The following is a 24,524-nucleotide window of genomic DNA, read 5'->3' as shown; positions in this document are numbered from 1 at the left end:
CTTTTCCGTTCTTTTCTGCAGTTCTTCTCTTGTCCTTGTTTCGTTTCGTTCTCTTCTTCTTATTTCCTTTCTTCGAGTTTAAATCGTCTATGAATTTTATTGGTCGACGGGACCGATCGACGACGATCGGGCGACGTTTCAATTAGGAGACGAAACGAGGGGTTCTTACTCACGTCCACCGAGTACGCTTAAGAGAAAAAGAGAAGGAAGGAGAAAGAGAAAGAGAAAGAGAAAGAGAAAGAGTTAGAAATTAACGGCGCGTCGAGAGAGGAGAACGACGCTTCCGGTGGCGCGGAAGTAATAATTGACCGAAACGCTAACCCCCCGAGGACGAAAAATGCCCTTCGTTCCTTGCAGGAAAATCAAATTTCTCACCGTAGACAATCTTTTTTTCCTTTCCTTTCGAAACACTACAAAGCCGTAAGAACGAATAAACGCGAAAACACGAATAAACGAATTCATGTTTTAACAGAATCTACACTTTTTTACAGCTACAGTTAACAAGTGGAATTAACTTTCTAAATAGACTAAGTACCTTTCGCTAGACTACGCATAGTCTATGGCTAATCAAATCGTTCGAAGAAAAATAATAAACAGAGGAGAAATAAAAATTCTCAAGTTATAAAATTGAGAAAGAACGAAAGGCGCCGACGAGCCTCAGAGGGTGAAGAAGGGCCGAGTGGTCGCATAGCGAGGACCTAACCCCGGTGTTCACCCCCTCTCAACAGAGCAATGGCGGGGAAGCCCGTTCGCCGGAAGCGCCCTCGAACGTTCCCTCGACGTGGCCCGCTTAAACTACGATCAGACTCTCAGGCACTCGATTCTCCGCAGGCTTAGGTCGCGAAGCTGAACACGACACGAGGAATCCTGGCGATTCCCCTCCGGCTCAGGGTAATTATCGTATGCGCCGGTATGTAACGACCCCGTGGAACATGCGAGCTTCTCGACGCTTTCCGCTCTAAGCCTCCAGTGTCACGGGGGAGATTTCGGTCTGCCGCTCTTGTCCTGCATCACTTGTTGCTGCTGCTGCTGCGGTTGCTGTTGCTGCTGCGGTGGTGGTTGTTGTTGTTGAGGTTGCTGCTGAGGCTGTTGCTGAGCTTGCTGGGACTGTTGTTGGTGATGGTGCGATGTCGGGTCCGTCGCCACGCCCAGATCTGTGCCCATCAAATTACCGGCGCCGCTCTTGTCCACCACGCTGCTCGCATGCACCGGGTGGAAGTATCGGTCTGCAAGATCACGATTTTTGCGACGGTTTATTTGCGATTCTCTAATCGCTAACTGAGATTTCGAAGGAAGAGACGACAACGATTAACCAGAGATTCGAAATTGAGCGTATTTCGATCGGAACATACAAAAGTTATATTCACCTTCGTCCATGGTGGAAGGCGGTTCGCTGGCAGTCCCGGTGATGATCGGAGCAATCATGTTGTAATCGTCCTCGAGATTGATGAACGGTGCGGTGTTCCAGCGTGGTGGCACGTTAGAGACCGATCTCTGGGTGGCCACCGGCCTTGTCACCGAAACTGGCGACGAAAATAAGGAGAGGTTCGTCGGGGAAATAACCCCTGACATCGAACTGATGGTAGGATACGTGAATATTTGCTGTCGACAGAAAGAAGAAGCACGTTGAAGCAACATTATTACTTGTTCGCGAAAATAAACTCACCTGTCCAGGTTGAGAGTGAAAGTGAGCAAAGGTGTATTCCCGGCTGGTGTGTGGCGCGGTAACGAGGATTCTCGCAGGGCTCTTTCTTCCGGCCGGATCGACGGAGCTCTGGCAACCGGAACTGACCAGTCCCACCGCTGCCGCGGCAGCCATTTGCTCCTGATTGGATGCCAGTTCGGCTGGGTCCGTGGGCGAGGTGGACGAAGTGGGGGGCGAGTTCGAGTTCGTAGCCGTCAGCTCGCCCGTCGACCTTATAATGGCGACAGGCCTCGCCATCGGGGCCGGAGGTGGTGGCGGAAGCATCGAGCTCGGATAATACTGTGAGAACTTTTGTATGCCAGTGCGGGGTCCGGCTAGCTGCGCCTGGAAATACCACACACCCACCGATCAACGTCGTCGACCCGCGCGTGATCCATTCACCCCGTTTTCTGTGACTTCGCACTCCCGGTCTACCGGACTAAGAACTTTGCTTTTCTTTGTATCTTATTCGTTCTTTCGTTCTAACCGATCTCTTGAATTTTTGCCTATCGATTCGTTCGATTTTGTCCGTTTACCGTTCAGGAGGTTTGAATCGCGTTGAAACCCGCGTTTGCGAGATTCGTGGATTTTAAGATAGATCGTATCGTGACTTTCGTCGATTTACCTAAAACGCATGTAGCTATTTCTTTGGATTCGTAACAATATCAAGAAGTTGGTGCCAATAACGGCGCATCGCAAACGTGGGGTCGGACGTTCCATTCGAAATTGCATTCTGAATTTTCATCGAACGATATCCCCGTGTTTCTCCAATTAACCATTTCAATTTTTATCCATTCCGCCGATAAATCTAACAACAAATTGAATTCGAAAAATCCAGGGCGATTGGAACACGGATGACGTTCACGCAGGTCGGAGAAGAACCGCCCCGTTGTCCGTTTCGTCCTCTCGAAGGAAACGAACGGTGTTCCCTGGCTCGAGTCTACGACAACGGACAACGTGACGGGTTGAAAAAGGATCCGGAAGCTACCTGGGGCAGTTGTTGAGTATTCTCGGCCTCCTGGCAGACGAACGTCACGAAATCCGACAGGGTGTCGTGACCGTTCTCGGGATACTTGACCACCCCCGTGGAGGCAGGGTGCTCCGGTTGATAGTAGGCAAGCCCGGACATACTTTGACCGGAACCACCGGCCAGTCCTTCGTGCGGAGAGTGCAATCCTGAAACACAATTCACCACTGTCATGGTCCGACTGCGTGGCCAAGGCCACGGTGAAACCACCCCCTAAATTCGACTCGAATTCCTTTCCCCGAATCGACTCCGTTTCTGCATCCCCTTCCACTTTTCATTCCTTCGTTCTCAACCGAACGAATTACTTTCTTCCTGTTTCGTTAATAAGATCTTCCGACGAAATTTGCGTTTTACTTTCCCTTTGCTTTCACCTCTGCTTCTTCTTCGTTTTGCTTGCTTCTCTCTGTATTTCGTACATAGCATTCGCGTTATTGTTATCACCGTTTAGAAGAAGAACTTTAATAGAAGCGAAAGACGTTGAATAATTTGGGCGATTAGGTAAAGCCGGTCTCTGGGCAATCACGTTGTTCACTCTGGTTTGGTAATGGTAATTGTTAATGCGGAGAACGTTAGTAAAGTTGGAGCCCGCCACGCGAGAGCTTAGCAGAAGAGGGAGCAAACAGAGGTAACGATTGCTGCTGCGAGTCTGTTAGGGGGTGGTTTTAGTGGTACTTCCGAGTGGGTAGGGGGTCGACCAACTATAACGATCGTGTTAAATATATATATATACACACACACACACGCAATATATGTATATATATATATACATACATATATATATACACATATATAAGGCACTCCAAGCGTGAGGCTGGCTGGCTGAAATGTACATGTATTTATATACCAGTGTACGTGTGCTCGCGCGCGTACACGTTCCTCTTATAAATTCTTTGCTTTTATTTTTCATATTAACATATATCTTTCTAGAATTCTACGGTAAATTTTCTTCGTCGCCGAGCACGCGCGCACACGTATATCATCAACACGGTTATATACATGTATGTATATAGAGAATATATAGGTATATGTAGAGAATATATATAGATATATAGTGCAACAACAAACATCAAACAGCAAGATAACAACGATTAAACAACACATCAAAAAAAACATCAAGGTAACAACAACATCAACATCAATACAATGATATACATATATATGCGGTGATATATATGCATGTACGTATGTATATATATATATATGTATATGGTAAACAACAACACCAAACATCGCAACAACAATATAGAATACGACATAGAGAGAGATAGAGAGAGAGAGAGACAGAGAGAGATAAGTAGAGCAATAAACAAGTCAAGTCTCAATCAAGATTCGAAATTAATTGAACCAATCAATCAAGTCAATTAATTAAGTCAATTAATCAATCAATGAATGAATTAATCCATCCAGCATACGACATACCCAGAGCATTAGCCGTGTGACAGTGAGTGAGAAATAGAGATAATATAATGGTGTGCACGGTTCAACGCGAGTACAGTCTCGAGAACTTTACAAAATCGTCGAAAATCTTTTTAAAATTCCATTTGTCCAGAATGTCCGGGTGTTTTTACGTTTTATCGTTATATCCCTCTCTGGTTCGTATTATCTTATCATCGTATCGCGTATTATCAAAGATTTGCGTATTTTTCCATCGCGACCTTTTATTTCGGACTCGAGGCTGTACCCTTAAAAGTAGTAATACGTGAACAGGTGGGTGTAACAGGGTGGGCAGACAGACAGACAGACAGACGGACAGACAGACAGACAGACACAGACGAACATACAAACAGACAGACAGTCAGACAGCGACAGCTAGCTTACCAGGTAGACCGGTACTACGCAGTTAGCGAGAAATGCCGTCCGTCTGTCTGTCTGTCTGTCCGTTTCCAAGCCCCGGATCTCATAATCATTCTGGTTCCAGTCGATGTTTCTCGACCGATTTTTTAAACGTCTACGTTGGAATTACGCTTCGAAATACACGGGGTCAGGGACTGGGTCGGCTAAATATCGATCCTCGCTTTTTTATCTCCTTCATATTTTTTTTTTTTTTTCTTTTCTTTTCACTCTGGTTTGATTGATCGGTAACAGACAGGTCAGTCAGACGGACAGGCAAACGGGGGCGTTAGAAAAATATACATATATAGATATTATACACATATGTTACTATACATACACAGGTGAACAGGAATATCGTAGAGTGTACTTATTTCCATATAGAGGCATATAAAAACACCAGTTTGGTTAGAGAATTATCGATTTGGTTAGTTTCGTGGGGGATGCATTGTGGGGATTGCGTTTTAGTCGTCGGTGCGATACAGCGCGAAAGCGATACAATTTTTTTCCTACATGAAACTAACGTTACGATATCGTCGAATCGTAAAAACACGATTAGAAATTAAAGTATGAACGATTCCATGTGGTTTTATTATTTCATATCTTATTGTTCCATGTTTTATTCGAACGAGGAAGTAAACCGTTAGCCGAGATATAAATGTAACTTAATAGATTTCTGCAATTTTCAGAACTTAAATGGTTCGATAGTTTGTAAAAGAGATTCTATCGAGAGTGCGCAAAGGATGGGAAAAGTTTAATTGTAAAGAGAATATATTACGATCTTTGGAGTGGCAGTAGAATGGGTTCGTGTTAAGTCAGACACGAGTACTTCTACGCTTGTCTGGCATCGATCGTACGTATCCCTGTACGTAATATCAACGTTTCTTTTCTATTTGGAATTTATCTAGACCCTTCGACGTAGAAAATCGTTCGCTTTTAAATCGTTTTCCACCATGGCTGTACCATATGGCTGAAAGCGCAAGCTTCGTCGATCGTCGAAACGACGCGACGCGTAAAAATAATGAAAATGAACAACCGAAAAATCTATCTCTGACACGCGGCCATCGAAACTACAACAACAGACATTCAGCTGATTCAATTTCTTTGATACTTCCCCTTTTTCCATTCTTCTTCGAACAATGACGGTGTTGCAGCAAACGACCAGAAATTGAATCATTAAATTAAACAGGCAGCCCTTCCACCTCGACGTCCAAAATGAAAGAGAACCGAACGAGTAAACAAAAGGAAGGAAAGAAAGAAAGAAAAAAAAAAGGAAAAAACGGTCAGCACGCCTACCAACGACAGCATTGCGCGAACAATCGTGCACACAGCTGCAGGCGGCTATATAGAATGGCGCAACAATTATTACGAATACACATACATATATACATCCATTTTAATCGTAATAGTTATCAGCTGGTGATTAGCTGGTGATTATCATCGAAGAAATACACATACATACGTATCGATCTATAATAATTGTCACACGCATATATGTATCTGTATATATAGTGACGAATAAAAGTATGTATTGGCACTAGATTCCCTTGGGATATCGTATAGGTACGTACAGAGGATTTTGTAGGAAAATCTGATTTGTACCGATACTTTTGTTCATTACTGTATACATGGGTATATTTAAACAGTTATGTGAGATGCAACACCGAATGCTAACACACATATGTATATAACAATTCTCATAATGGGCTAACATAGAACGTTCTTGCTTTTTTGGTTCCTCGTGACGCAGCGGTTTACCATATCGCAATCAGACGTCAGGTGGATTTCTCGGGGATCTCCCTGTGGTGGACAAACACGACCCTCGAATTAGTCCACTTTCTTCGTTTTCCGCCCTTTCTCTTCCCTCTCTCTCTCTCTCTCTCCCGTCCCTCTCCGTCCCTCTGTCGCTCGGTCGTTCGAGGGTGGAAAGGGATCGTTTCGATCCTTTTGCTCGACAATGCTTTGCAATTTTCTTTTACTATTTTGTTTTTAAACAATCCGTAGAGTACTGTTCTTTCTCGACGGCGAGTTCTTTGAGAGAGGAAAGCTTTTTTCTACTTCTAACGACAAAGTCCAGAGTATTTTCGCGACATCTACGATTTCTAGCTAACGTCCGGACCCGGTTGAAACTCCGCTGATCGTAAAGTGGAGAGGTGCCAATGTTTCATCGTGGTTTAACAAGTCATGCAGTTCGAAAGACTAGTTTCTCAGTCATATCCGGCATTCTTTAAGTCTTTTACGCTAGCTTTCGCAATTTAAAAAAATCCAAGTCGCCGATCTTTACAACGTAGGTCATTCTAATTCTCCGAAAAGATCGAGAAAGGTCGTTCATAAGTTTTAAAAGTTGGATATTCGAAGGTCTCGCGAAGATTAACACGCGCAAAACTTTCTACGTGGAGAAAAAAGGATCGTATTGTAATTCCTTTCTAATCGTCAGTTCCAAACGTGTGTTTCGTTACAGCGAAATCTATCAATTGAAAAATTAAATGTTCGTGCATCTTGGAGAAGGAAAATGGGATAGAAAGAGTACGCAAGAAAGAATACAGGAAAAGCGGGTAATGGAAACGACCAATAAATCGCACAGGGCTCGCGCACTGTACAGAACAAAGCTCGTGGACACTTGAACGGCAATCGATTGTTCGACGTAATACCGCGGTGTTCTATGCAGGGAATGCAGTAAAAAAAACTCGCTCGTATCGCGCGTGAAACAAGCATTTTCCATGTGGACGGTCATCAAACCAACCAATAACCAACGATGGAGTCAACACGGTGCAACAACTACCATAACAACAGCGTCGAGAACTAGGGAACTCGTAAAACAACAACAAGAAAGGAAACTTCAAAGAAAAAAGAGGAAAACACGAAGAAATAGAAGAAAAAGATGGGACAAACGGAACAGGAACGCGCCGTTTTAGCGTATTCTCGATGGAACAGATACATATACGTATATTTTGCGAGCTTTTAAAATCTATCAGGTCCTCGAGTTTGATTATATTGCCATATAGGAGGAGACGAGTTCAGGATCATAAAATATTAATTCGGAGGTGTTTCTTCCTCTGTAGCATAATGTTCGAAGAATTGGCAAATAACTTTTACACTCGGAGATTTACTATGTTTCTACGTTAAGACGTTTACAGATGTAAGTGCGGTTATATCGATTATGATGCCTCGACGACTCATAATGTCGCCGATTGTTTTAATATATAGCCTCGCTGTATTTTCTTCCATCGAATATACGCTGCGTTCGATCGACGAAAAGAACGGTGCTTAATTTCGATATTCGTATTTTCCTTCGTTTTCTTTTCTAATCAGACGATTGTAAATCGAGCAGAAGGATAATAAATCGTTGAAAAGAGGTAGCATGGCCCGTTAGAAGCTGGAAAAAATTAAGCACTGCACTTAGCGCGATTGGGCAATAGTTCTATTGAATTAAGGCGAACATAACGTATAAGAGAGGTGGTCTGAGGCAGAGAAGAACCGAACATCGTGGAGGAGATCGATAGCGAAGGCATTCGAGAGGTTTGCTCGACGACGGTGCATGCCGCGAGGAACGAATACTTCCTGCGTTTTTCTCTCCGTTTTATCCTCGTCTTCGACGTGTCTCCCTTTATCTTTCCATTTCTTCTTTTTAGCTTTCCTTTCGCGTAATTTCCCTCTTCGTCCCTTTCCTTTCCGAAATCTACGATACCGCAGGATGTTAAATTTGACCACCACGCTCACACTTTTCTTCGTTCTTAGTATCTCAGAAATCTGTATAATTTTTGTTTCTAGAGACAATCGTTTTCGAGAGAATTCATCGTTCTTAATTCCATGTAGTGTCGCGAGATTTGCAAGTTACGTAATTGTACGCCTATGTTTTGAAAAATGTTCTTCTAATCAAAAATCGCCAATCGATAATTATTTCTCTTTTTGCCGAGAAGCGAACGAACTTTGGCGTTATAGGTGGTTAGAATCGTCGCAGTCCTCCAAACAGAACTCGAGGCGTTCCAACCGATCTTCAATTTGCAATAACTCGCCGACGAGGGTTCGGAGGAAGTGTGTGCCGGGCAAATTTGTCTCCTGCCGCATCGAAGACACCCTCGAAATCCAGCGTGTGTACGTATGTGTTCGTGTGCAGCGGATGGTCGACGAGAAAGTAGATGTGTGTGTTTGTGTGTGTGTATGCGCGCGCGTGTGTGTGTAATGCTTGCAGAGACACCAATATACACTGAGAAATATATATATATAAAGATATACATATATAGTGGTGCTACGGAGGGTTGGTTCAGGGGTGGGAACGTGATTGTGCAATTTCGAGCTGCGTCGACGATTCGCGCCCTACTCTCGCGCCGAACGAATGCATATTCGGCCGGAAACTTTGCGAAGGAAGCTCGCCGATTTCGATGCCACCGGGATTCAGGAGCTCTTCAGTCGGATTGCTCGTTGATAACGTTAAGAATTTAGTCGTAGCGAAATCTTTTAGAATCGACGACGCGAGATATCGAGTATCGGCGACTCGAAAATTCGATATTCGAAGATTTTGGAATTTTAAATAGCAAGTTCGAAGGATTAACAGGATGGGGTGTTGAACGTTCGAAGAATCGGTAACGCGATTCACCTCTGCAATGTATAATGTTCTTGCATAATGTTCGAGAGAATCTCGAATTGGAGCTAACTGACGCTGTAAACTCTTGAAATTTCTAGGCGATTTTCTTCGATTCGAAGGGGTCTCTCGCGAGACATCTGCGATCCGCGATACGTTTATCGAGTCTCTAAACTGTGAGCTCTTGTTTGCGACGAAACTCTTGGAATTTTCGCGCGAGGATCGATCGCAATTTACGAAGGACGCGGATCGTCGGGCGGCGGTATTCGACCATACGTAATGTACAAAAGAGAAATAGAAGGATAGACGATAACAGAGCATCTACGGGGCTTAAGTGATGGTGTGAGTGCGTGAGTAGATCTCGTAAAACGTTCCAACGTATTTACGAGTGTCTCTGTGTACGAATGTGTGTATGTGTCTATATATGTGTGTACGCGTGTCCGATCGTGTACGTACAATATTCGTGATAAAGATAGAGAAATCAAAGAGAGAGAAAGGAAAAGAAGAGACACGACAGTAGAGTGTAAAAAGAAACAACCACTGGAAAGGAGAAATGACAAACGTGACAGCAATATAGAAAAATATTCGAGCGTATATATACGACATCGTGATGCATGTGCGTACATATACGCGTACACGGACACGCGGCATCGAGAGAACCGGAAGTTCCTTCGGTGGATGCGTGTGTGCCGGGTAACGAGCCACTGACACTCGCCCATATCGTTTGTTCGTCACGTGTGCTCCTGGAAACGCCAGTGAGGGAGCGACCGTGTGCGTTTACCTGCGTGCGTGACCGTCCAATAGGACGATCGAATGCGAACGTGAATCGTGACTGAATTCCTTCGGGGACATTTAAATTTGGCACTGTTCTAGGTTATTTCGTTTCTCTCTTTCTTTCCCAAGAATCTGAAAAAGAATTTTCCAAAGATTTCGTCCGATGTCGGAACAGAAGATTACCAAATATGTGAGAATTCGTACTTGCGCTTGAATATAGAAATTAAGCAAGCCGAAAAATTTCAGGTCTAAAAAAAAAAAAAAAAAAAACAATGTAAAAAGTTGAAGATTTAAAAATAGCGAAACTTAAAAGTTTGAAAGTTGATAATTTTGAGACGTTCCTCTACTTTCTTCGTCTCTGCTACGACTTTTCAGTCAGATACCTTTTAGAATTCTAAACTATGCTTACTCGAAGCATTACGCGCACGCAAACTTGACACACGTTCGCGCCAATAGCTAGTCCCACGCACACGACGTTTGTGCGTCCACCGTGTGTCACGTATACACGTACATATGTACGCTATATAATTTATACGTAACAAATATATATACATATATATAGATATAAATAGATATATAAGTGTATATATATATGTAGAACAGTCAATAACCAGTCACAAAGTACCTTTTAGTCGAGTTTAGCGAGCTTCTCTCTACGCTCGGGCTCAGACTGAAACAGAGATCATCACGCGTCATTTTCACGCGAACATTAAGGGCTTGCACGCGGTTTGCAAGGCTGTTCGCAGCTGCACGCGGCCATCGATCACGGATCCCATGGATCGTTCGAAAACTTCCGCTCGCTATCCTTCCGGATCTCCTTCTCTCGATCCCCTTTTAATCGTTTCCTCGCCTCTTTCTCATCTTCGATTTCCTTTCGAACCTTTACTTTTCAATCGAATCGAGGACATTGACTTTTGAAATCTAATTTCTTAGCATACCTTCCACGCGTTCTTTCTTTTCGTTAAAAATTTTCATCGGAAGCGGACCTTTCGAACCTAACGTTATGTCGAAACGAAACGACGGAACGACGCGAAACATTTAAACTTCAAGGATTTTCGCGTTGTCCAAGGACCAACGTTCGTTTCTTGGACGTTCTCGCGGTTCGTTCGACTGGCCGAAAAGTCGCGTCGAGCCCCACTAACCTAGTTTCAAGCATCTCGCTCCTAATTTAAAAGTATCGTCAGCGTCCGAGCCGGACAATAGAACTCGTCGACTGTTGTTTTATCGTTAACACGTTGACTGCCACGCGAATTTCATATATCTTTCACCGAAACGCGAAATCACTCACATTTTAATCGTATGCATAAATCTAGCAACTTGGATTACCGGTGCTCACCGTGGCCGTCAATGCGTTAAACAAATGCCAAACTTCGTTGAAATATACTGTCTCGTGGATAAACAGTCCAATCGTTACAACATATCTTAAACAACCAAGAGACTTTTTAAAGAATCGACTTAAAAAGCTTAATTTACGTTTCAAATTCTTCCAATATACGTCGAAACAAATGCAGATACGTTCGAAAGACGATCGTATCGTAAATGTTGTTCCGCCAGTTGTAAAGAAGAAACGAAAAAAACGTCGTGCAATCTCGAGTCACAATTACCCTACTTTGCACGAGATTATTCTATCAGTTTCCGTATCGCATCGCAGTTGCTCGACTATGTTCGAAGTAGGTTAGCGAGGCCGTCGCAGTGCCCGACGATCGTTTTACTCGGTTTCGATTCTCGGCCGTGTCCTGCGGGGATCGAGATCCAGCAATCCTTGGTGATCGATTTACTTACATGATGCCTGGCTGAGCTCAGTTTGGGTCTATCGCACACTGGACATTCGAGGCGCCAAATCGCCGACGTTGCATTGGAAGCCGGCGCACGGTGCAACGAGGATGCGCATTATTGCACATTAAAAACGCATAACCGCCGCCAACCATGCCAGAGAGAACGCTTCTACCGGGGTGGTGGAGCGTATAGTGTACAGAAAGTCGCGCGAAGAATCGACCATACTTGTTAAATATTATACGACAGGCTAATCGAAATAAATCATATGCTATTCAATGGCTTAAGAGGCTAATCGAGGATAAAGAATTAACTCGACATCGGAATTGCCAATTATTTCACACAATAATTTCTTTCCTTTATCTTTATTCGTTCAATGTTAAAAAGTAATTTTGATCTACAGATCTCAGAATAACTTAAGAAATATTTGCAAAAAATGCGAAAAATTCGAAATACATCGTCGTTATACCGTAGCGCTGAGCTCCTTAACCGATGAACAACGCCAACTGCGATCGTTTTATCGACGACCGGTGTTGGAAGCAGCGAAAAATGGCAATGGAACCGATGGAATCATTTGTACCATCCTTCTGGCGCTCCGCTTCCGAAGGCGTTTGCCCGGTTCTCAAAGGACGCGTGGAACCGTCGCGTTTTCTCGTACGTTGCTCGCCGATTACGTTAGGATCGTTTTTATTAGTGAACTCGTCAGGCAAAACAAGCGGACAGTACTGAAGCGCATGAGACACAGGAACAAGACGATCTTGTATTTTAAGATCTTGTACTCTCTGTCGTGCGGCAACTTCCGGGAGTAATGAACAAAAAAACAGAGAGCGAAAAATTTGGGAATGTCAGATGTTAGGGGTAAAACGGGTTTTAAGGGTTGAAGGCTCGAGAAGTCGCAATCATCGTCGGACAGTCTCTGTGTTCTTTGTGTCTTTAGCCGTACTTCCGGTCTAGCGAGTATGCATTCTAGTATGCAGAGTACTTACAGCGAACTCCCCATAATCAAATGCTATGTTAAAAGAAAACTCGCTTCCAAGATATTTTTATTTCATTTCTTTTCTTTTCTTTTTTTTTCTTTTTTTTTTTTTTTTTTTTGTTCAAGGAATCGTTAGGAATATTTTTTCGAGAACGAAGAGCAAATCTTGACACATGGACGCCATATCTTGGACTAATATTCGAGATTGAAAGGAAGTGACAGAGACTCGTACACGGACGACTAGTCCTTTAGAAACTGTTTTCGAAATATAGCCAGATTTGTACAATTTTGTCGTATATCTTTGTTTTGGAAAAAGATCCTTTACGTGATGCAACATAAGAATGGATAATTCGAGAACAGTTCATACGAGACACGTGTCTCTAGAGAGATCCTTCTCACCACTTTTCCATCATGTAAGCACCAAAGATGAAGTCCACGCGTTAAGATACCACAAATTACCGCTCGCTGTTATCATCCGGTCGATGGAGGATCTCGCGATCCTTGTAATACTACGTTATCAAGTTGTCAAGCTACAGATACAGAAAACAAAAGATTTTCCGAGAGAACTTTCTTTTCTCGTTTGGATCTTTCCTATCATATTTCATTCAAATTCGTTTAAGTCAATCAATGTCTTGTCGTTAGAAAATATTTTGACTGAGAAATTTTCGGCCGAAAGATCAGAGTGGTAAAGAAAGGATCATGATCTCGAGAGATCCTCCATTTGAAGTACCGTGGCAGCCACTTGAACAGGTGGCCTCCGGCAGTCATTTTTACGATTGGAAAGATGATGACGGCCTTAAGTACGAGAAATCTCGATAAATGTGCGCTTTTTATCGGCACATACCCGTCTGCGAGTGCGGAGAATCCATTCCACGGTGACCATCCTCGGGCCTGAGCACCGGCGAGAATGTCGGCGCACTCGATACGGAAACCGTAGGGGGCTTTTCAGTCTTGTCGTTCCTTATGAGCTGATGCACCGGTGGTGGGCCTACGAAACAGAAAGGTAAAGTTAAACACACTGCTGCAACGTTAAACAACGATTAGCGGTTACGTATGAAACGATTCAAAGTTAAAAGAGAGGAGAGTGGAGTTCAGAGCGAAATACAGTTCGCCCACTCCTCCGCGGTTTCTACTTCGTATTCTTCCGCGTCTGCTCGTTCAAACGAGCTAACAAAGGAGGTAAAAGTATCTCTCTTTCACAGAGATATTTCCCTTTTTGAATATTCAACCGAAAATTCTACCGCAACTTGAGTCAAATTGCGTGCTACAAGATTCTTATTAATTACCATTCTAACGAGAGAGTTAGTCAACGCTAATCCCACACACTACGTTACTATACTGTATCTATATTAAAATAAAATAAAAATTCGTGACGACTAAAATAATCCCAAATTCGTCGATTTACTTGTGCAACAAAGAAGTTCCTTCTATTTGTCAAAAACCCTGCTTTTCATACTAAAGCTACGATTCCATTTTCCCCTGCATCGTCCTTGAAGATAAAGACATCCCCAGTCAAGAACAGTTCGGCCCTTCAGATAGCAAACGACACAAAGAAAAGCAATAAGAACAAGAATACACGGTCTTCTTGTTAACGGATTTGCATGCACGTTCGAGCGGAGGGCGGTGGTTTCGCGGCAATAAAATTAGCTTCGTTCACCGGGGCACCACGATATTTACGCCGGTCGTTAATTTAACGACAATACAGTCAATCAAGTGTCCCGCGGCCGCTATAAAGGCAACGTATGTATGATAAAAAGGGAGCAACCGGGGGAAACGGGGTTGGCCCTGGTCCAGCTATGCTTATTGCTGGAATTTTTCCTGCACCCCCGACCCTTCTAGCCCAACCCCCAACGTCCTCACCCTCTCGCATACACGTTCGACCTCGTGTCTATATGTGTGTGTGTGTGCATGTATTTTGCTTGAGAAAGTGGTCATTTTATTCTGTCCGTAAATTCCGTCTATCCGCCGCCGTTGCAACCCTCCCAGCGCAAAGAGTCGAAACTTTCCGCGTGCTTCTCGCTGGAAAGTCTTAACGTTCGACCCGAACCCCTTCCACGTATTCGTCTTCTTGCCTTCTGACTCGTACGTTCGTATTTCTTGCTTCGTCCGACTCGAATATTTGTATTTCTTACGCTTTCGGATGCGATGGCCTAGGAAGGGTTGCAGCGCCAGCGATGGTATTCGAGGGTGCGTCGAGGATTCTAGGTTTGCGACAGGAGTGGATCGAGGCTATTTGGGACTAAAGTTTTACGACGGAATTTTTGGGGATGGAAGGGTTGTACAAAGATGAAGTTACAAGTTTTGTCCTTCGCTAGGGAAATATAGTACACCGAAGCACATATATCGTGTTATTATGTTACTGTTCCGAATTTTCTACTTTAATTCTCCCGCAATCTTCGCTACGATTTTTAGATAAATTCTATTCTAAATTCATAGAATACGAGGCGATATCTTCCGCTAATGTCAAACACAAAGATAGCAATGGAATCTCTAAAATAGTTAAGATTTTCAAAGAAACGTAACTTTTGTCAGCTTCGAATTAGCGCGAGAAACACTTTGCTCCCGCGAGTTCCTATTATCCAAACCCCTTCTATCTTTACGAATCTTTTTTGCCTACGAAAGGCTTCAGCCGGAAGTTATTCTTCTTTTTCATCTCCATCCAGTGACTTCCGTCTCGTGGCGTGTGTGCATAGAGGCAGAGGGCTGGTGGTTATCGTTTGATCGATGAAAGAGTTAAGAGGTGAGGGGGCAGAAGGGGAGAGAAAGAGAGTAGAAGAGCGGCGCGATAAAGCCGAGTTGGAGCGGAGAATAGAAAGAAAATAGAAAACGGAAAGAGAGAAATATATAGGGAAAATGATCTATAGAACGCTGAGCAAAGTAGACCCCGATAACAAAGGGCCGTGTGATAAGCCGACGGGATGAGACTGAATCCACGGAACAGAGAAAAAAAAGAAAGGATCTTTCGATCCATGACCGCTGGGAATTTGTTGTTACTCGAATAGCTCTACTCGGAGAATTAGATTCGATTTTGGTGACCACTGTGAAATGGTACGTTTTATGTATGTATTATCACTAACGAGACCAAGTCATTTAAACTTCGGAGAAATTGAACGCCGATCGTGTACCAAGGTAATAAAATCAAAGGAATGACGAGAAACGAGCTTAATCAGTTTGGCTTCCGAGGTGTCTTGGATCTTTCTAAATGGGAAGATTTATAGTACGTGCATACTCTTTTCATGTTTTACGATATTTTATACTATCTTGTATAAAATCACGGAGGAAATTTATGTCTCATATCTTGTACAGGTTTATGCTAAGGAGAATTTTAATACAACGAAAAAAAAAAAGAAAAAAAAAATGAAAATATGAGAGGGAGAAGGAAAAATATCTTTGTTAATTAACTTACAACTTTAAAGGTCGAGCTTTGGTAATTGTTGGTTAAAGGGAAACATAGCTAAAATAGTAGCGAGAGAAGTGGAAAATGTTTTGAAAAACGTTGCCATCGGCCATAGTCTGACGCACTTTTGCGAAGGTATTTGAGATGCACGCTGCTGTAAAACGCGATTCCGCATAGTTGCTCGGTGTCCTCGAACGGTTTAATTTTAGTGGACGCGTAGAAAAACGATAAAAATACCGTGAAATTCTGCCGTTTCGCAAACAGCGGCTGGTAAACAAGGTCCGTGTGTAGGTGCACGAGAGGGGAAAAGGCGCACGCCGCGATGCATCGTTCCGTGACGCATCGTTTCGCGACCGATTGCTCCGCGATGCAACCTACTGAAAGGCATCGGCAAGATTGCAGCCGGCTTCGATTACTATCCGCCGAACCGTGCCGCCTCGATACGTAAGGCGTCAATCGGCCACACTTTGAATTACGAGGCATTGATTTCTGCTACTTCGTATCACAACGCGTCGGTGTAAAATGTTTCAAAATACAACAGATTGATTTATAGCGTTTCCAATAGGAATATGTTGATTTAGTATGCTTAGGACTGTACCGTAATGACTCGGAAAAGTTCTTGAATGAACGCGCTACGATTTACGGAGCGCCGAATACCAGGGATTCCGATTCATGGCGTTTCAAATTACAAAATTTCTAATTCGCGGTGCTCCGAATCGAGTCTCCGATTCGTAGAGCCATCGAATTACAACGCGTTTAATTCGTGCCGCTTCGAGTCACAAAGTCCCCAATTACCTCCGCCCTCCGCAACGTAATGCTCCCAATTGATATAATCCACCAAACGACAACCTCTTAATTCGAAACGCTTTCAATCACGATATCCCAATTCTGTCTGTTTGAAATCCCAGTTTATCCAATTCTTCTCTCTCTCTCTCCCTCCTTTATTAACCCATTAATTCCCAATCAATCACACCTTCGACTCTCTCCTTTTTTTCTCTTCAAACTCCGATCCCTCTCCTTAATCTGCAATTCATCACACGAAATACCCACATATGACGTTAGGATTATAAATCAGTGGTGGAACCAGGTGACAGTGTGCATCCACTAAAAATAAGGACGAACGTAGAGGTTTTGAAACTCACTGAAGCTAGCCGCTGGCTGAGCATGATCCGCGGCCGTGGCTGCGGACGGAGGGGTGTAGCTGCTGCAGTAGTACGGCGGGTGCTCTATTTTGATCGCGTTTATTTGAGGCTGCATGTCGCTGAGGTCATGCAGTATGGACGCTGAAACCAGACACACATTAGCGGTTACGGATCCTAGCGCGTTTCGTACGTCATCCGCTTCTTCTCGTCGTTCTCTTGCTAAAGTCGTAATCTTCGTCTTGGTCGTGGTCTTTGTCGCGTTCGTCTTCTTGCGGTCTCGATTCTCGAGAAAATCGCACTTCCGCGCGTTCTCCTTCGAGAACCTTCCCCCTTCTTTTCTCATATTTTGTAAAAATTGTTTATGCAGAAGGCAATACTTTTTTCTTTCTTTTTTTTATTTAAGCGATTCCGTTTGATGCAGAGAAATTTGAACACTAATTTTCTCCTCTTTTGAATATCAGTTATTGTAAAAATTGTTTATGCAGCAGACAATACTTTTTTCTTTCTTTTCTTATTTAAGCGATTCCGTTTGATGCAGAGAAATTTGCATACTAACTTTCTTCTTTTTTGAATATTAGTCATTAACTCAGTATGTACGTACTAATTCTTTCACCGTTGTTTTAAATGACGCCGCAATAGCTATTTAAAAAGAAGTTGCTTCATCTGGATTTTGGATAAAATTATGCATCTATCTATTGATTAATATGCACCAACCATACGATAGGTTTTAAAACAGAAAAATACATAACGATTCATGTATCGTCGTAACGATTATGAATCTTAAAGATTTGTAGTTTTCAGCGGCCATCACTGTGAAAGAATTAATACCTTTCTCGAGTATGTTGTCTAGCAAAGTAGCAAGGTTCGGTCGTACGAAAACGGACATGCTAAGATACATGAAACGCATCGCTTGGAAATGTGTAGAGATCCGTGTTAGATTTCTAGGATATCGAATGATGGAAGAAAATAATAAACAAAGAAAATAAACCTCTATCGTCGTATGATCGCGCGAACTCGCTCCACGTCGACGATTTATCCAGTGTACCTTGCCGAAAACAATCCCGTTTAATCCTTACCAAGACCCGACGACCAATCAAACGTTCCCATCGACGATTAATACCTCCAATTATCTGTCTATTCCTCCCTAAATCGTGTTGTCGAGAAGTCGAAAGGGCACGAGTCCGAGAGAGAACTATCGTCTCGTTGTTCGCGTAAACACAATCGTGTTCCAAGGAGGGACGAAGAGGGAGGCAGGGAGAGAGAGAGGGACGATGGTGGCGGTGGGATCGGTTAATTAATCGTGGTGCCGGCCATTAGAATACGCTCCAGTTACACGTTGCGCTGAATCAGCGCCACCGTAAAATAATAGGATTCCAGTTTGTCGCAGTTGGCGACGCGTAAATATAGGGATCTCCCCGTTGCTCGACGGTCAACGACCAATTAGGTTGAGCTACTGCCGTGGAATTTGCATCTTGTGTAAGCGACCTGCTCGTAAACCTGCGACCGATTTCGCGACCGGTGTCCACCGGCCCCTCGCATGCAATATCTTCTGTGTTCTTCGATAATTCACGCCACGCGACGAATTTCCATCTGGATATAGGCCCCGGTCTACTGGTTTTCTAGTTTGAATAGCGGAAACAGCGGGCAAGATACCACAGACATAGTTGCTTTCGTGCTAACTATGAAGCTGGAATTATGGAACTCTATTGATACTGGTAATTATTTAGCAGGAAATGGAATCTCGGGATTCTAGAGGATAATGCGATTGTCTGATTTTTCTTCTTTTTCCTTTCTTAGCATCGAATCCTATATATATATATATTACACTTGGTATTTTATTTATTTTATGAGACTGTTATGCACGAGGGTGATCGTAAGATTTTACATCGTCAGAGAAAGTTTCAACAGTCTATGGTTTAATTTCTCCGATAAGGATAATTCGCATGTATGTGGCAATTAGGCATTGAGACGATTTTAGAAGAAACAAATCGCCTTCGTGTCCATATTCCGCTACCTCTTCATATATGTAGCCGCGATTCGAATCATCGGAATTTCGCCACTAAAACTCACCCCTTCCCCTAGGAGTGTTTCTATTATGTTCCATCTTGCACGTCGTCGACCGTCACCACCGACAGGATATTCTTCTCTATTTCACATCAGCCGAGGTAGGCTCCCACCCCCCGCGGAAATTGCGCCCCTTTTTATCCACCGTACGTGCTGCGCCTCTCACATCGGGGAGAGAGAAGAAAAATGCCTGGGAAATACTGCCCCCCTGCGGGCCTACCATTTTTTCCCGCTCGACTCGCGTACACGTACACCTGCATACATGTTTCTATTTGTGTACGTGTGTGTGCAAGTGCATTGTTGACAAAAAACCGGTGACGTATCCGAGGGTTGGAAAAAATTCGTCGAAAATCGCGCACGGCGTCGGGACACTGATTCACGGTTTTTCCTTTTTTTTCCTCCGCCGTTGATTCCGGCCTTTTTCGAACGAGAGCTACGACCGGACCAGTTGGCGAACTTTGAAAAAAATTCCTCCGCTAGGCTGGCGGCGTCAGGGGTGAGTATTGTCGGACGGTTAACTCTCCCGTGGCCTGTGTCCTCGGCTGACGCGATATTGAGATTGATGGCGAAACGATGATCGAAGGGGTAGGTTTATAGAAAGAGGGACGAAGTTGCTTGGAGTTTTTGGGATCGCATTAGCAAGAAACGTGGTCTATAAAGGTGCGGGAATGGGAAAAGTGGCGTGTCTTTTGTCGAGAGCTGAAGAACCTCTTCCGAGGATTTGTAGCTGAACTTTCGCAAAGAACTAAATCTTGGTTCTTTTAAATTGGAAAATGTTTCTATTTCTTTGCGACTTATCCCCTGTGTATCTATAAAATAATATACGAGCAGAAGAGTTCTGTCAATTTTCTTTAAAGAACCTAATTGACTCTTTTTGTATCTTCGTAACTCATCCTTAAAGCGTTAAACTATTTAAACTACCCTGTGGATGTTACGAGATAAAACGTACGATCTGAAGAATCCAAGAGTACATAATTCCCTTTAAACAACCCTAAACTTCTAGCTCTTCTTCGTCGAACTTAATCCAACCGAAATTAGAATCAATCGGGCTAAAACAAACGCGCTTTGTCCATGATGTTTCTTCGTCAGAATCCAAGAAACGTTAGAAAAAAGGCGTTCGATCGAGTTGCAAAGATCGGCAGAAGGGAGTTGGCTCATCCAGCGAGAGAGGAAGGCTGAGATAGAGGCGAGAGAAAGAGAGGCTGCGAGGCTCTCTCAGCAGCCTCTGAGGCCGTGAGCATTGTTCCCCGTCTATTAATACACCGGGTTGCATACTAATCTCCTGCCACGGTGACGCGAGGAGCGGTGTGGGGAAGTGCAGAGAGAGAGAGAGAGAGAGAGAGAGAGAGAGTGGCAAAAGGAGGAGGAGGAGGGTGGAAGAGTGCAGATGCATACGTCGAGGCGTTTCGAGACTCGCGCCGCTTCTCAATATGCGCTCCCCTGCCCTATTATTCCATTTAGTGGCGGTGCATGCGTGTCACGCTGCTCCCTTCGGCCACGATTCGATGAAAATGGATTCGAACGGTCCATTTTATCGTTTCAATTATGAACTGATGACTTCCTTTTGTCTTTTAGGGTAAATTCTCGATATTGCATCGAATCGGAAAGCAAGAATTTTGATAGAGTGTAATATAGAGTCGGAGAATGTTTGAAGAAGTTCGAAGGAATGCAAAAGCAACTTCAAGACTGTTTCAGCGAGCTCTTTGTAGGGTTTGGAATTTCACGTTGAATTTCAACTTTTATCGTATGGAATTTGACGAATTTTTGCGACGGTCCAGACTTCGAGAGAAATTTGGCTGTGCGGTTATCGGTGACTAATAGAGAAGCAGTCGGGAGACTGGCAGCACAGTGGCTTCTGTATATGTTCGTGACGGAAATTGGCAGACAATGTCGGGCAATAACACTCGGTTTCGTCTGTACTATCGATGGGACGCGCTCGGAGGACCGTTGACAACCTTGACCTACCAAATTACGACCTATTTGTCTATCTTACATTTTGCTATTCATCGCAAAAGAATACGAAACCAGCTTCAACATCCTCCGCTGAGTGAATAGTAGAATACTTACGAGAAAGACAAAGGATTAGATTCTATATTTAATTTTACAAATTCTCTGAACTTGACTACAGAGGGTGGTATCGAACAAGTGGCGTTCGCAACGAATACAATCCCTTCCTGATCGAGTTACACTAACAGAGCACTGTGAGCGTTGCACATGCAACACGTGCCAATCGTTCATCAGGTCCTTGATAGCGAAAGAGGAGTGAAGTGGTCTCAGGTATGCCGAAAGGATAACCGTCGAGTGGAATCGCGTTCCACGGCTAAGAATAACGTTTCTAACGTTAATAAATCAGCATCGATAGAACGACCAACAATGTGCTCGATCACGAAAATCAGCTTCGTGAATATTGGACGTTATCGTGGAGCGAGTTCCTTCCTACTTCATCATCGAAAGGATGCTTTCAAAAGGTTTCCTAGATATCGACTCGTTGATTACCTTTCGAAAGCATCCATAAGAAGAGTGTTTCAAGCTAAATAGAATTTTCTTTTAAACGTTCTTATCGTCTTTTTCCCTTTCTTTCATATTAAACAGATTGGAGACTTTCGATATCCCAGAGATCAGCGAATAGAGAGTCCATGCAATAGATGATGAAGAGAGGATCGTACGTCGTACCTTTTGAAAGCATCCAAAGCTCCTTGGAGCTGAAGACACCTGTCGCTAGGATCGTGTCATTGCAGACAACACCGTTATATAGTTCGTGGTAGCCTGCACCTGGGAACAGAACCCAGCCGACCATAAGACGTTACTCGTTCGTACGATTTTGATCAACTGACACACGAGAACTCGCGGAATACCAAGTGAAAAAGGTTGTTGGCATAGGATTTTAGGAAAATTTATTCGTTTACCTTTTCGCCGCCTCTCTTCCTCCTTGCTCGCGTTGCAGATGCCATTTAGGACCTCTGTAACAATCGAAGAGGATTTGCAAGTTAGTTTTATTAATTATCAAATCTTCTCGAGATCCCGTAGATTTCTATGGATACTTTATTACGCAGTTCTTAACGTGCATTCGTGTTCGATCAAATCTTTCTTCGTTCGGCTTTAAAGAGATTCTTAATGAAAAATTGTCCAAATTGTCATGTTTGCCTTCGTTTCGTCGAGTGAACTATCAAAATCTACCTTCGAATTTTACGATCTACGAAAACATTCACGTTATTATCTTATCCTCCTCGTCTTTCTTTCTTCTCTCGCTAAAATCAGTCCCTTTCAGAATTTCGCCATCGTAAAGCTATTTCAGCGAGACGAATCGACCAACTTGGGATTCCCCAGACGCGGATTTGGGAGGACGGTATCCTCGACGCATCCCATCTCACCTTTGCTGTCACACGGTGTTTTATATCGCGGTACCTTACGCAAATCTCATTACGCAACATATCACCGAAATACACGAGAGCCCGGAACGTGTGTTCGACTTGTTGAAAGAGACAGAGACAGATAGAAAGAGTATTTGTATCTGTATGCATACGTGCGTCTGTTGTAAGTGTCGTGGTAAGGAAAAGAGAAGGAGAGAGAAGAGGAAAGGATGGATTCCTTCTGCGCGGATGGAAATTCGGAAAAACGTTTCACAATCGTCGCGACATCCTCGATCAACCAGCTCGACAACGCTGAAAAACCGACGAACGACCGCTTATAAATAGACGTTAACAAACATACGTTCACTCTCGGGTTATTTTTAATTGCGTCTCAACCTTATATCGGTGTACACTGCGCCGCGATAAGCGATCTCCATTTTTGATCGTAGAATTCGTTCGAATGACGTTTAAATTTAAATCGAACGTCAATTGTCAAACGACGAAGAAACGAAGAAAATCGATGGCGAAGCAGAATTAACGTAAGCATTCAAGGTTGGACGGGAACATATTGGACTGACTAAGTATCGGATCGTGTTGTTTTCATTGCTCGCAGAATTTATCTGGTGAAACGACTGACAAGAAGACGTGTGATTTTAATGCGCGTCTATTTTAGTTTAGTCGAACAGCAAAATTCTGTATCTTCCTCCGAATCGAAGAAACCTTCTCCATCTTCTATCGTCACGTTTTCCGCCACTTCATAATTCCAAACTTCAGAACTTGTATTTGGTAGAAAAATGATATTACGATCGAGTAAATTTCGAATTTTACATTACGGACGATCGGCCGAGTTTCGAGCCGATTTAATTTTACGTCTGGTCTTTGAGCCGGTTGGTTCAGGATGCGCGTTAACGGGGCAACGAGATCGTTTTCCCGAGAATCGATTGCGACACACCGTGGCTAACGGAGAGGATCCTCTAGGCTCTAGAGAACTAACAGCAAAATTAGTCGGCCAGTGGACCGCCCGACAGGTGCGTGTGTGCGACGCAGAAATTTTAGCAGACACCGATAGATACGCTCGCTCTTGGAACAATAATAGAGAACGAATCTGTTGACACCATGTGATCCATGAGTGCGCGAGCGATTTTCGCGGCGACGGTACGGGAACGCCTCAAGGACGGCCATTTTACAGGCTTTTCTGAGAATCTTCTCGAAAACTGTGCACCAGATAGTAGAGAAGAACGAATAAATCGTCGTAACATAATCTTCCTGAGATTTAATCTTTGGCAGTGTAATTTATTCGATAGTCAAGATAAATAGTTGCTCGTTTTTTATTCAATTTACGGTCCTAAGAATTTGTATATCGATGTATTCGCGACTATAAATCAGCATTAATTATAATCGTGCGCATGAATAACTATAATCCCCACCTTGACCATTCATACTATAGAGCACGAGCTATCTAACCCACCTTTCCAAGAATTATTAAAAATAGACAAAATTTGTTTCTCACGTCATAATACTCAACCATCCACAACAAATTTTCTCCCCACTGAAATATCTAATTTCATTCTGCCTTCTTTCGATAAAATCACCCTTCCGTGATCCAAAATATTTTCTCAAACAGACTACAACTTCTATTTCGTCTCGTCAAACGTACTACAACTCTCACGGAAGATCTTTCGCTTCTGAATTTTCGCAGCGCATGTTTCATATACGTTGTTCTTGTCAGAATAAGGGAATAAAAGATCGATATTAAAAGACCGATGGCACTGATTACGAGTGCGTGAATATCTCGTTTCAGGTATTCGTAGAGGTACGAACGAAAATCAAGCGCATAAACGAGCACGGTATTCGAAAGATAGAAAGAAAGAGAGAGAACTCGCTACAAGATGTCCGTCGCTTATTTATTTATAGAGCGAGCACAC

At 43.4% G+C, this 24,524-nt stretch overlaps 1 protein-coding gene across 9 annotated transcripts in view; it reads right to left on the bottom strand.

Moving 5' to 3' along the window:
• Positions 1 to 24,524, bottom strand: part of Nfi (Nuclear factor I) — a 61,933-nt gene continuing 37,409 nt past the window's right edge. For 3 of the 9 annotated variants that reach the window (XM_072020642.2, XM_072020646.1, XM_072020647.1), the window contains 8 exons: positions 22,156 to 22,209; positions 21,923 to 22,021; positions 17,186 to 17,326; positions 13,491 to 13,634; positions 2,673 to 2,860; positions 1,667 to 2,029; positions 1,368 to 1,602; positions 1 to 1,226 (listed from right to left, as the gene is read on the bottom strand). In XM_072020642.2, coding sequence (XP_071876743.1) covers positions 973 to 1,226; positions 1,368 to 1,602; positions 1,667 to 2,029; positions 2,673 to 2,860; positions 13,491 to 13,634; positions 17,186 to 17,326; positions 21,923 to 22,021; positions 22,156 to 22,209 — 1,478 coding nt within the window. In that variant the 3' untranslated portion in view covers positions 1 to 972. The remainder of the gene's footprint in view (positions 1,227 to 1,367; positions 1,603 to 1,666; positions 2,030 to 2,672; positions 2,861 to 13,490; positions 13,635 to 17,185; positions 17,327 to 21,922; positions 22,022 to 22,155; positions 22,210 to 24,524) is intronic. The other 6 variants (XM_072020644.2, XM_072020645.2, XM_072020643.2 and 3 more) reach the window with 6 other exon arrangements.

Source organism: Bombus fervidus, chromosome 17 (assembly GCF_041682495.2).
Source record: "Bombus fervidus isolate BK054 chromosome 17, iyBomFerv1, whole genome shotgun sequence".
NCBI lineage: Eukaryota > Metazoa > Arthropoda > Insecta > Hymenoptera > Apidae > Bombus > Bombus fervidus.
This window is presented reverse-complemented; position numbering and strand designations above follow the sequence as displayed.